The following is a 14,074-nucleotide window of genomic DNA, read 5'->3' as shown; positions in this document are numbered from 1 at the left end:
AAGTGAGATGGTGAGGGAGATGTGAGAGCCTAATGATTGGGCCTGGGGTCCAGTATAACGACACGGCGAGGAAGATTAGGCCGTCACAACCAGACCAGACTGAACCAGACTGGGCCACCATTCTCAACACGATGCAAGAGAGGAGACAGACTGAACAGTGGCTGTGACAGACCATTTGAAAATGGTTGTCATCTTGACAAGACAATCACAACCATTTTTCAATTGGTCGCATACAAACAGGACAGTCACAACTGGTCTCAATCATACAGACAGGACAGTCACACCTCGTAATCATGAAGTACCTTTATTCCAATGAAGAACATGTCTTTGGGACAATGTGGACTTTAAAGCAGACAAGACTGTTACGTTATGATGATTAGGGAGGTACAGCATTCTTTACACATATCAGGACAGAACAATTAAATGTTCCCTAATCAAACACATTCCCAAAATGTTAGCACCGAATACATGATGGAAATTTGTACAAACAACTGCCCAATAGTTTCATAGCCTGCTCCTTTATGAATCTAAGCAGTCCAGTTGTAATGAAACAAGAAATTACTGAGCGGGTTATGAGACTTGCTTGCTCTTATCCTTCCCAGCATTGATGACGTCACGGGACAATGTTGTCACATCATGGAGACAAAGACCCATCTACTGTCACATCATGAAGGGACAACGTGGTCACATACAATGTTTTCACATCCATTTCCACATCATGAAGACAAAGACACCATGTTATCATATGTATTGTCACATCATGAAGACGAAAACGTCATTACATCCATTTCCACATGTTGAAGACAAAGAGACAATGTCATCACATCTGTAGTTACATGGTGATAATGATCTATAACCAGCTCTGCATCACTGATTCCAATTCCTCCGACTCAATGAATGGTTTGTCAATACACCTGAAAGAGAATTATGTGTAAAATAGAATACTGTGTAGCACAGGCATTGAATCATCCACCAGAGGCACACGACAGGCATTGAATCCTCCACCAGAGGCACACGACAGGCATTGAATCCTCCACCAGAGGCACACGACAGGCATTGAATCCTCCTCCAGAGGCACATGACAGGCAGGAAGGGCTGGCTGTAGCTTTAAGTACGAACCACAGGTTTGGAAGTAGACAGCATGATGAAAACTTCTGTTTTTAATGTTCGGTCTCTGCTTCATTCCATGCTATGGTAATGGTCTTGATGTCTACAATAATGATTAGTGCTTCACTTTACATGAAACAGCAAAAGGCCTAAATCTCTGACCAAACTAAATCGTACTGTTATTGATACCCACCGAATCATATAGTCCCCACAGAGTATACACTCGGCAGCCACGATCTCATCGAGTTCCTCTTTAGGAGCCAAGTCCCTCCTCATATCAGTGGTATTGTCACGGGCGGACGCCTGCCCATCATCCCGCGAGGCGATCTTTCTCTGGAGCTCCTCGACACGCCTTCTTGATGTTGGCAAAAGGTGGGGTAAGACCTGCAAGATGGCATTAGCAATGGATCTGAGGGAATGGTGGGAATCACACTCAGAACAGAGAATCCTGCTATTATGAAAACAAGACCAATAGAAAAATGAAGACGCTTCACTCTCATAGAGTGCAAAACACGTTTGACTGTTACGTGATAAGCTGATGAAATTCTGTGCACCCAACTATTAGGAGTCAGACCAGTCAACAAAGCCAAGAAAACGGGCAGAGAACAGGGTTTGTCCACCAGTTTGGTATTGATAGATTGCCATCTAGCGATATGACATCTGGCCAGACGTAGATGTCTTCAATATGACGCCGACCCAATGTACATTGTAATGATAAACATCCTCTTTGATAGCAGATTGGCTCTAAGAAACTCACCTCTGACACAAGACAGTCTGTATGGAAGCGATGCATACATGGGAATACATAGAAGTTCCTCGTGAGCAGGGGGAAGCTGCATGCTGCACACTTGTCCTGGGCTTTGATAAATGCATATCTGAAACGAGGATGAAATTAGAGAAGTTTCTGAACGCTATGATTTCTGATATGTCAGGATTGTGTCATGTGTATCAACAACTGATCAATGACTGCCAACTCAGAGGACACACTGCCGTGTGGTGGCTCCAATGAAATGAAGGTCAAGTTGGTGATCAAGAGGGCTTGTACTTCTACAGAAGACTGCCTCATTTATACGTGTAGTATAATGTACATTCAATCAATCTGATATGAAGACATCTGATTTTTCTGACTTACTTGTTTCTGAATGTCTGAATCTCTGATCGAATCTCTCTAGCACTCTCTGTGGCTTCATCCATTTCCTCCTTCAGTCTCTCAATATGTTTGTTATACTGTTCTAGTGAAGTACAGATGGCATCCTACAAATCAACACTCATCTATCATATAGAACTTTTACAGTGGAAACTCTGTGTTTTGAGACACCTTTGAACAGGACAACTTCTCCAGCAAGGAGACAAGATTGTCCAGAAATACTCATTTCCATTCAATACAAGTTGTGCAGTGGTGGAGAATCACATCAATATGAGGCTTAGGCTTCGATGAACTGAGAATTGGAGTGAGACTGCAGAGCATTGTCCTCGAGTAAGGCAACACTTGCTGTTCTGACCCATTTATAAGAAGACATCTAATCAGGTCAATGGGCAGCATATTTTCAATACCTTAAAGTGGTCTATGGTGACGAAGTCTGGGAAGAAGGGAAGGATGTCTTCAATCTTGAGCAAGTCACACTCGTTCAAGAACTCCATGGCACGCCTGATGTCCTCTTCTTCTTCAACAACATGTCGTGCTGCAATCAACACACAAAATCATATTTAGCCAGTTATCGAGGAGGAGAATACCAATTAGAGATGTAACTCACATCTTGTCGTATCCTACTCACCTATTCTCAACCAAAGCTTCTTCCTCAATTCTTCATCATCTGACGGTTTGTTCGCGTTCTCTTTGGCAAGATCAACATCAACCTGGAAAGGAAAAGAAAACTAATTTCCTCTTGTCACAGTCACTCAGTCGACCACTGTGGCCGGGGCAACTGGCACCCTTCACTTCTCTCAAGGGGCTCTGTTCCCTAGTAGTTCAATCCACTAAATAAACATAAAGATGACAGGTTATTTATCTACTCCTACCTTCAAGGCCAGGTCGACGGCTTCCTCATAGAGCCCCATGGTTGTATAGATTTTCACACACGCTCGCTTCAGGTCGTGTTCTGAACAGAGTCGCAGCGCATACTTCAAGTCATAGAAGACACTCTCAGGATCCTGAACGGACAAAGAAAATGAAAATTAGGCATTAAGTAAGTTCACACAAATTGATGACATGCCATTAAGATGGGTCCAGACAGCAAACAACTTTTGAAAAAGATGGCTCTAAGACTGACACTGTACATAAGAGTGAAAATAAGTTGACCAAGTCCCGAAAACATTTGGAAACAACAAATGCATAAAACACTGAAGACATTTGCAATTTGGCTGTTGCCAGCTGGCATTGTGAAGACCAACATATTCGTATTAGTAAGACAATGTCGAAGCAGGGTCGGGTGCTCTGCCACAGAAAAAGACCCACCTCTCCTTGTATGTGAAGATAGGTCATCAACCTCTCTGGCTGGAGCTTGGCATATTGTGAGAGCAGATAGTTGTGGATAGCCACATCAGAGTTTTTCAGAGTCTCCACGCAGAACTCCAAGTAACGAATTGTCTCATTGCCCTGAAAGAGAAGGACTATCACTGTAACAACTGTGGCGAAATGGGACTCAGCTCCGTACTTTAAAATGGACGGACTTGCCCCAGCGGCCTGACCATTCTCTTCAAGACGTCACTCTACCTACGCTCTAGGATTCCACCTCTTGATGATGATTCAATGATGTAAGTTGTCATCAAGCCCCTGTGTTGGAGATTTGGACATGCAAAAGAGATGTTGTTCGACTTTATTTTTACAAAAAGAATGACTTATAAAGAGTACAAGAAAGCTGATTATTATTAGCTAATACAGCTTCAACTAAATATCTTCGTACCTGAGTCCTATATTTCTTGTGGTCATACTGGACTAGAGCTGGAATGAGTTGTTTAGGGTCCAGTTTCCGGCCCAACTGGATACAGGCAGTCACTGTTTCTTTAGGGACATTCTGCATCAACAGGGGAGCGTACCGGTAGATGAGACGTTGGTTTTCCTACAAAAGCAACTAACTGGTCAGATAACAGTCATGGCAAGTCATAGTACAAGATGGCTAGTGCCCAGGGCCAAGTTGAAAGAGTGGACTTCCTGAATTCCAAAATAATCAAGATCCTCTCTTCCACTCCTATATAAAGCATATAGAGAATGGTCGAACCTCTCCAATAGGAATATCAACTGTTTAATAATTGATTGATCAGTTGATAAAATTATGCCTAGGGCGACAAGCTGGTTAGAGTTCTATAAGAGTGTGACAATAGACTTAACAGAACCTCTCGTATTTATCTGCTCACAGGCATTAAACACAGTTGCCCTTGATTGGTTTTTATCATTGACCATCAATTGAAGATAATGAAATGGCCTACAAATGTACATACATTATATCAAGACAGGAGTGTGAGAATCACATGCTTGTTTCGAACACCGAAGTATACACACGCAAAATGTCGGACAGAGCCCATAAACCTAGTGTGTAACATGCAACACGTTGATAGCGTTTCCTCTTCAAAAATGAGTATGGCAGGCTTTGTAACTCTTTCCAAAGCAGTTGAAAGTGGGGACTGTGGTCGTGTTCAACAGATGATACTGGAAGCGTCAGATGTCAATTGGCAAGACAGTCAAGGACGGACTGTTCTTCATATTGCTGCAGGAAAGGGACAGAAGAGAATGATTGAGACTCTGGTAGGCCTGGGGGCGAACGTGAATGCCAGGGACAGTAACAAGAGGACACCAATTCACTACGTCTTGTCAAAGGAGGCAACTCAGAACATTTTAAATATTCAGCAGGGCATTCTGACTCAGATAGGACTGAAACTTAGAACTTGGATACGGATTATTCCAAATATCAAAGAACGCTGTCTAAATCAAACGGTAGAAAGTTGGAAAATGAAAATTGTAAATTACTTGTGTGAACATGGAGCAGATATTGATGCAAAATTCAACGAAGGAACTACATTGTTGCATCGAGCTGTTTTAGAGTGCATTCCACAGGCTGTGTCATTCTTGGGGAAGTTGAGAGGGGTTGACCTGGAAGTTTGTCAAAAGACTGGATGGACTTGTCTTAATCAAGCCGTTGAACAAGAACAGATGAGGGTCGTGGAGTACTTGATAAAGCGTGGAGCAGATAAGAACTGTACCTTTGACATAAGTAGAGCTTTGAGTACTGCCATTAGTTTGGGACAGTATGACATTGTTAAGATTCTCATTGAAAGTGGTGCAAAGGTGGATACAGTTGTTCATAAAGGTGTGGGGCTTCTCTGTCAGGCCATGCTTTCTACACCTGTCAACTTACATCTCTGTGAAGCTCTGGTAGAATTCGGCATCAACATAAATGCCAGTGCAACCACACAATCCATTATAACCCAAGCTGTAGCACAAAATCAAACAAAAATAGTGGCACTTTTAGCCAAGCATTGTAAAACCATTGATGCTGTCTCAACCTGCTGCCAATTAACTACACTTGCACTGACCAATAAGGATTATAAGACTCTTGAGTGGTTATGTAAACGAGGGGCAGACATCAACACTCCATACATGACCACTTCAGCCCTACAGGAGGCAGTGCAGAAAGGATGTACGGAGATGGTGACATACTTGGTCAGCAACGGTTCAGTTATTAACAGGGATTACTATGATCACAACACAAATCTTTTACATGCCATCAAAGACAATGAAACAGACATTAGATACATCCGCTTGATTCTGGAACATGGGGCAGATGTCAATGTCAGGATTAACAAAGTCAAAGTTATCTATGAGGCTGTAAGAAGGCGTGATACCAAGATGGTGAAACACTTAGTAGAATTAGGATCATGGTTCTTGGGAAAAGTAATCATCAGATCAACAGTTTACCAAACAACAATGATGAAAATAATGGATCCTGATCGTATGTTAGAAATGGTGCAACTGTTAACTGAAGCAGGAGGCAGAGTGAACGAAATGTTTAATAGCACTACACTTCTCCACCTTGCCGTCAGACAAGATGATCAAGCTATGGTTGAGACACTAGTCGGGTTTAAGGAATACAACATAGATTTATGGGAGGATAGAGACTGTCAACCTGTCCAGCAGGCGGTCTATGAGGGAAGACCAAATTTAGTAAAGTATCTTGTAAACCAAGGGGCAGATCCAAACAGCAAATGTATTGATATGATTAGGGCAACGCATGTTGCTGTTGAACAGGGTAACATAGACATGCTGCGTTGTTTAGCGAAGCATGGAGCCGATGTGAATGCTGGCAAGAATGAGGTAACATGCCTGTTCATAGCCATTTCACGAGGGAACTTAGAAATGGTGAAATGTCTTGTTAATCTCGGTGCTGACATAAATACAGGATATTTGCGGAATATAACTCCTATACAAGATGCTCTTACAGCACAAGACATGCCAGAGGTCAAGCGGCCGGAAGTGTTAAATGTCTTACTTGATGCATCACAAAACCAGATACAGCTTACAGAAACAAGGCCTAACCCATTGAACAATGTTATTTCACTTGAACTTCCATTAAACACCAGTATTTACTATGGGAAAATAGACGTTGTTGAATATCTGATACAGAGAAGAGGAGAGGACCAAGTTGATATCAATGCTCTCCAGACGTATATCCAAAAGTCCATACACCACAGACAACCAGACAACAACCTGATACAAGACTGTCACACAGTGGCTTTTAAGGGAGTAGATGCAGTGCGGAGTGATGATGGGGACATTCTCAGACTCAATATAGAAACAGCTGCTGATCTTGGCTACACAGACATGATTCGCCTGCTGATTGTCACTCATCAACCGGGATGTCTTTTAGGAGACCCCCTGGCATCTTTACCTCTGGCCCAGAAACTAGACTACAGTGTTCTCCATGAAGCCATTGCGAGAGAACCAGGCCAAGTCATATTAGAAAAGGTTCCAAATGATGCTCGACCCAGGGTCCTTTGTCAGAGCATGGATACACTCATACGCACTCCTGGGATTGGAAGTGTGCTTGATATACCAGAACTAGACATTAAAGACATGAGCGAGGCTGTGGAGAAATTCCTAGACTGGGTGCTCAAGAACTATGGAAAGATGTTTTTAGGAGCTAAGGTCAGCCAAACCGGAAGTTCAGCTGAGGGGACGAAAGTTGGATTACCAACAGAAATGGATTATCTGTTCAAGCTGAATCTGCCGAGGTCGGAAATACCCAACATCATAAACTCTGAGATAAAAGGATATGTTCACTGCAAATATGATGAAACTAACACCAGGATTGAAAGGAGAGAGCTATTCAAAAATGGAAGTAAGAGTTTTCACACCGTCTTTTTTTATGAAATGAATCGTCAAAGTTATTGTAACCCACACCTTTTCAATGATATCAAGAGATTTCGCCGTTCGATTTCAGTGATTGAAAATGATGAGAGAAAGGCCTGTTCATCAACAGAGTTAGCATGGTATACCAGTGAGAACAGCAAACTTGTCATTTCTGTAGATGCTGTACCCTGTCTGCCTATTGACGGCTGGCCAAGAGAGGCCATCAGGGAGACATGGTTGATGAACAGTCAGACACTGCATAGCAAAGGATACCTTCTCGTTCCCAAACCACCAAACCCGACATCTCAAATTGGGCAACAGTGCAGTGATGAAGAACTGGAAACATTATGGCGCATTTCAGTCTCACACATAGAGACAGAGCATATGCAGAAACTTGAGCCAAGAGTAAGACGGGTTTACTCCACAGCCAAGTGTTTGAGGAATCCAGATGTGTGTCGCATCATGGTCACCGATGAGGGTTCAGTACCGAAGAGTGTAGATCGATATATCACAAGCTATCTCCTAAAGATGATATTCTTCAGGAATGTGGAAGATTTCCGCAAAGCTAATCAGAGTGTTGGGGAGATGGTCTGTAAGGTTTATGATGACCTAGATGAAGGCATGACAAGGGGATGCATTCCTGAATACTTCCAGCCCACAGTGAATGTGCTAGCTGGATTGAAGATGGGTCTTGTCCCAAAGATTACCCGAGTGGCACGGATCATGAAGAGGTTTGTGAGGGCCTTGTACCAGAGAGACTGTAAGGCTGATCAAGGGTATGTCACAGAGGGGTCAGAGAGAACAGCAGGACCCCCAAGCAGTGCGGTTTACTGGTCTTATGAAATAGCCTGATCTCAGGGACTAATACAAGCAGGCTGTTGTCAAATATAGCTGCTGACTGGTCCTGTGAAATGTGCTAGTCTCATGACCAATCCTCGCATAAGATGACTATGATGTCACTTGGTTTCCATTCAGACTCACCTTGCATTGTTCTGTAAGAATCTTGAGAGCTTCTGTGTAATTATCATGCTGCAGATGATGTTCAATCACACGCTCATAGTCTGAAATATAAACATGAGCATGACCAAATCACCAAGATGCTGATTGAGAAACAGCCATATTTGACTTTGTCTTACACCTTTAGGTTAAAATCTCAAACCATTTTTGATTAATATTGCCGGTAGCATAGTTACTACAGAATCCAGCAAATGAAACCAAACATGTGCTGGATGGAAACCACAATATTTGCGCCAGTATTTTTCTATTTGGGTTCAGACGGTAACTGTGTTGCATTGGGTGAGGAGCTGAGTAAAGTGGAACCATGTGATATACTGTCATAACAGCTTCATCAGATCTCCAATATACGATTGATTTTGGGATAAATCTATCACAAGTTGAACTAGAAATCAATCATGTGATATACTGACCTTGCATTAGAACTGCAAAGTAGACCATGTCATCAATATCACCATGGCTCGCTATCAAATCATAGACTGTGTTCCGGTTGTACATCAAGCACTCCTGAAAGTCAGACAGCAAATCTAGATGTTTATTTAGGGTATCAATAGCGAGCTGGCCGTCCCTGCTTGTCTCATCAAGTCCACTGGGGTAGACTGGAACGCCAGAAACACACCTGGGGTACCAGCCGAAGGTTGGAGACATCATTTGAAGTCTACCTGAACGATCTTGGCAAGACAACTATGGACCAAAAGCAAGGTATTGATCTATCATATAAGGGCTCGTAACTTTTGTCACCGAGGGTTGCTATGCTCAAGAAGAGGCTTAACGTATTCACCATTCATTGATACCTTTTGGAGTTGTCAACAACTAAGAATTATATGTGTTGAGTAAAGATTTACATTGTACAATCATATATCACATGATGTTTTGTAGAAAAATAAAGCAGTATTTTGAGTAAAAACTGTGGCGATACCTTGACTCGGTTCCTGGCCAAAAACATCCTAAATTCATCCTGGACTCCATCGTAAGTATCACTCATCTCCTGACCCTGCTCACGTAGTTCTCCCAGTTGGTTCAACCAGATCTCAATCAGCCACGTCACGATCATGGTGATCTGAGTCTTATCCTGGACACTCAATGATGACAGCTTCTTCATGAGGAATGTTTTCAGTGCATTTTTCTCCTCGACTTGTATGAACTTCAGCGCCACTTCTTCAAAGGAGTTGTGTGTCTGTGCGTACAGGTTGGCACTCTCTTCAAACCTGACAATGAAGTGTCATGAAAATGAGATTGAAGGTGCAGTGACGTGTGACCAGTTGTGTGATCCATGAAAGCGTCTGATGATAGTATTAAACCACGTTTTCATGGGAGGACCTCCTGCCTCGAGTTCTCCTACCAGGAGAGTGTGATCAGCTGAACTGTTGGAAACAAAGCCACAACCCAGCAACTTGTCTGATGTGTTCTGCTACAACTCCAGCAAGCTACTCTACCATTAAAGACCCAAATCAGAAACATGAATCTACCGTTACTTACTTCTTCGTCTTGAAGAGATGCTCGGCTTCCTTCACAGTCACTTTGTCAACATGAGCGGGATTGTCTTTGCAGTATTGTCTGGCGAGAGCAAAGTCACCTTTATCCAGGTAGATCTGCCACACATCTCTCGACTCCCTCGTCAATTTGTATTTGAAGACGGCCTGGTCTGTGAATGCCCAGATGCTTCCACGGAGTGGGTCTTTGCACATACCACGAAGACAACCAAACCTCTGCCAATCAAGAAGGTTATTGGTAAAGTAGTCCGAGGGCTGACCCTCTCAACAAACTGCTGCCAGATTCCCGCAGATCGTATTCTTTACCAAGAAGACACAACAGTCACTGAGTGACTAGGCCCACAACATGTGTAATGAAGGCTTGCTACATGTAGAAACTACAGTGTTACAACCAATTACCATCAAATAATGGAGAAGAAAGATGGCCTAAAGATTGGTTCTCATTTACAAAGGTCGAGATGTTGAAAGCTAAGATTACTTACATCAGTCATGGCGTCATCAAAGATGACCTGCTCATTCAGGACGCACATGGCTTTCAGGCGATCAGGGAAGAGCACAAGGAGATGGAACTCAGTGAGGACAATCGACAGAGGCACTGCTTGCTTCTCTCCCTCATCTCTCTGGTACGCGATGAGCTTACAGTTGGTTGTGACTGTGTCTTGTCCAGCATTCCCGGAGACATCAATTCCTCCATAGTACACACCAGGGCCTGAAGCACACAACAGCAACATCATTTAGCCACTTGCAATGTGACCTTATGGGTCAAACTCAAAAGTTAAACATCATCATGTCATGGGTTCGACTCCTAACACCGACATATCACTGGGCCTGGATCTCAATGAGACTCTAAACACTCGTGAAGAACTTACCTGCCATCCACGCAAAACTTGACGGGGATTCTCTGAACTTTGTGTGGTAGAAATACAACTCACTTCTCTCGAGGCTGTCTGGTAGATCAAGGAACCTCTCTGAAATAAACAAGACACCTAATAGTATCAAGGAGAGGGGAGGGGCAAATTGTGCAACACTTGGCCAATTCAGGCCAGTTGAGAGTGTATAAATGGCACTGGCTGGGCCTTGAACCTATGACCTGCTGATTACAAGCCGAGGACTCTTCTACTGAGCCACCACGCTCCCGGGACATGGGAGAGCAATCAACGATTCCAACCTCAGCATCTGATAGCAAGGACGTTTGTACAAACAGTCATACTTACCTAGTTGATCTTCATATGGTTGGAATATCTTTTGAAATATTGGTGGTTCAGTTGATGCAGATATGGTTCCTATGAACTGATACATCCTCCTGAAATAAGAAGAGAATTTTGTCATATTCATCCAAGGGCTCAATCTGAAATGAGATATTTGATCTGTGCCCGAAGACTCTTGACTCCCATGAGACCAACTACAGTTTCTACATTGAGTAGTTGACAATATCTTCTGGCACCAACTTTCCAGGTGAACCCATGAGGTGATGGTACAACAACATGTTTGAGAAAGAAATGACGCATTAGCTCTTGTAGCACGAGTACAGATTAGATTGAGAAATACTTTGCTCATTGCTGCAGATTTCACTTAGCCTACCTTGGTGTGGTGGCCATGATGAAATACTTCTTCTCATTCATGGATTTCAGTGTCATCTTGTCAAACTCAAGGCCAGTGACAGGGGTGGGTTTGTCCTTTGTCCCAAGGTTGTAAAGCTAAAATGAAAATGGAAATGAGCTAGTTGAATGTGTCAGTGACAAAAGTTTGTTTGGCCTATCATACATGTCGAAACTTTAAATGGTTGAGTGGCCACTGAAGATATGACTACCGCACTATTCATAATATTATGCACAACTTGACAACACCATCGGCTGATATAATTTTACCATTCACACGTCATGGATTCTGGTCTGCTCACCTGTTTCCAATACTGGTCCAAACTACCTTGGAAGAACCGACTGTCGTCGCCAGCTTGGATCTCCGTCTCAAAGATCAGGCCTCTGCTTGTCCCAAGTAAGATTTCACTGGTTGTCGAGTCACTCTGGTTATGTCTGTTCCACCCAACAGAATCAATCACATGGCCCTGTGAAGAGTAAAACACTCATAGTAAGTAACAACAGCAGAAAACCTCAGACCCTTTGCTTATAGTCATAAGAAAAGAGCCTTGACCAAGTTGACAGATGATGCATCCACCTGGAACTTTTGCCAAAAAATATTTGGACGGGGTGGTCATCGACCGGGGTTCCACTCTGATAAGAAGTTTACCTTTAGCTTGGTGAGCTGTTTGGCTTTCCTGGTATTCCTGTGAAGGAAATAGTTCTCCCCACTTTCCATACTGATCAAGAGATGGCGTCCAGTAGGATCCAAGAATATCCGATGGATCTTATCCTCGCTCCCCTTCAGGACTTCCACCTCTGCAAAGGAAATGAAAGTCAGGGAGTCTGAGTGACAGTCTTTTCACAACACTATCAGGCCATCAGTGCAATGTGTACTGATAACTCTTCTTCTTTCAGCATTGCCTTGTTTTCTATTTTGTGCATCAATTCACTTCTTTCGACCAGCAGCAATCTGATTCGAACAAAGACACACTGGCATGCTACAGAAACTGAGTTAGCGTCTCAGAAAGACGTGGAATGACTCTTACCATCGGGTGCTTCCGGGTGTTCGAGATCAATGCGTAGCAGTGTGTTGCTTGTCATAGCCATCACAAGATAACTGTTACAGACTACGAGATGGCTGATAGGCTCAGGTGGCCTGCAATAAGAGGACGTGTTCATTAGACCAGGTGGATACTTTCATAATTTAGTCATGATAGTGTCAACACAAAATGTTATACAGCTCACTGAATGTCAAAACACCTACCATTTCAAAGAAACAAAATAGGGATTTTGGTGGTTAGTACAAATCTGTGAACTGGTTGTTTAAATAACTTAACAAGGTTTGGGAATAACTGGACAAGGTAACACAAGGGTCTCAGATTGCATTGTGCATACCTGAAGTTGATTCTCTGCTTGTTGAATATTGGTGTCTCATCCTCCATTCTGGCATTGATGAAGCCAGAGGTGACCTGAAAAAATATGAATTTGTGACTAGCTAGCAAACTGCAATGAGGAAAGAACATGTCAATAATTGAGCAAACTGCATGAACATCAAGCCATCTTTTCTACAATTTGCCAAAGAGTTCTGTTATTTCTCTTCCTTACTTGTTTGTATATAAGGTATAAATACATACTGGTTCAGGCATGGCCGATCTCTGCTGGCCAACATTGGCAGTCCTAGTTCTTGACTGCTCATACTGCTCCAACATAGAAGCCATTTTGGAAGTCTTTTGTCGGCAGAATAATCTGAAAGGAACACAAGTAATAATTCAGAAAGGCTCTTGATATGGAGGTATGCTGTCAGTCCATCATCATGATCATGTCTTGGCATGTAGATGGTTACTTCAGGCAATCTCTTCACCCTACAGACACCGACTAGTTAGTGAGTGGAAAGCTGCGATAGGCCATTTTCCAGATACGCCGGTACCAGCTAGGGTCGGACCAACAAACCATCTTTACAATAGATCTTCACAATCAGTCAATCACAGTCAGTCAAGAACGCCAGCCAATGCCTCTCGAGCCATTCTCTGGTGTCTTTTACGGTGAACCTTACAACAACCAAGGCACAGATACATTCAGCAACTAGGCCTTATTGAGAGGCCACTAGGGGGTTTGAGGGGCCTTCCCCCCAATGCACAGGCTAAAACATGTCAGAAGGACGGGGGTGGGGGGGGGGGGGGCTCTCCATGTCGACAGTTGCGCGAGTTCAATAGAGCTTGCACTTTACATTAGAATCTGCCAGAGTGCCAGACTACGATAGTTCGGACACCTTTCGGGGGGGGACATTTTCCATTTCTTTGCCGGCTATTATGATGATGGAGTTGAGTTACTGCTAAAGAGATAGGCCTACACAGAGAAAACTGTCTATCTATCAAAACAAAAAATTGGCGGAAGGAACTATAGCAGGTTCCCAACCCGGGGGTTTGGGGGTCCCCCCCCCCCCCCACCCTAAAGGCGCGGCGCGCTTACTAGGGAACTGCACTGATGAGGAAATTATGATAAAATTTGTGTCACTTCCTGACTTTTTTAGCCTACGC

At 43.2% G+C, this 14,074-nt stretch overlaps 2 protein-coding genes across 2 annotated transcripts; one reads left to right on the top strand and one right to left on the bottom strand.

Moving 5' to 3' along the window:
* Window positions 1–301: 301 nt before the first annotated feature.
* Window positions 302–14,069, bottom strand: LOC135492208 (vacuolar protein sorting-associated protein 18 homolog). Its single transcript, XM_064778500.1, has 23 exons — window positions 14,007–14,069; window positions 13,172–13,283; window positions 12,933–13,006; window positions 12,584–12,693; window positions 12,205–12,353; window positions 11,858–12,022; window positions 11,539–11,654; window positions 11,172–11,260; window positions 10,827–10,925; window positions 10,440–10,666; window positions 9,944–10,173; window positions 9,384–9,672; window positions 8,878–8,971; window positions 8,432–8,511; window positions 4,011–4,166; window positions 3,563–3,703; window positions 3,127–3,258; window positions 2,883–2,964; window positions 2,662–2,789; window positions 2,240–2,361; window positions 1,865–1,982; window positions 1,301–1,491; window positions 302–914 (listed from the first exon to the last, which is right to left on the bottom strand). Exons 2-23 carry the CDS (start codon window positions 13,253–13,255, stop codon window positions 851–853), a joined length of 2,940 nt encoding a protein of 979 aa, XP_064634570.1. The 5' UTR covers window positions 13,256–13,283; window positions 14,007–14,069; the 3' UTR covers window positions 302–850.
* On the top strand, window positions 5,391–8,425 carry LOC135492209 (uncharacterized). The gene is made up of 2 exons (XM_064778501.1): window positions 5,391–7,439; window positions 7,542–8,425. The coding sequence occupies exons 1-2, from the start codon at window positions 5,435–5,437 to the stop codon at window positions 8,300–8,302; spliced, it is 2,766 nt and encodes a 921-aa protein (XP_064634571.1). The 5' UTR covers window positions 5,391–5,434; the 3' UTR covers window positions 8,303–8,425.
* Window positions 14,070–14,074: the final 5 nt, after the last annotated feature.

The sequence above is a fragment of the Lineus longissimus genome, chromosome 8, assembly GCF_910592395.1.
Source record: "Lineus longissimus chromosome 8, tnLinLong1.2, whole genome shotgun sequence".
Taxonomy (NCBI): domain Eukaryota; kingdom Metazoa; phylum Nemertea; class Pilidiophora; order Heteronemertea; family Lineidae; genus Lineus; species Lineus longissimus.
Note: the sequence above shows the minus strand (reverse complement) of the source record. Positions and strands in the feature narration are given on the sequence as shown.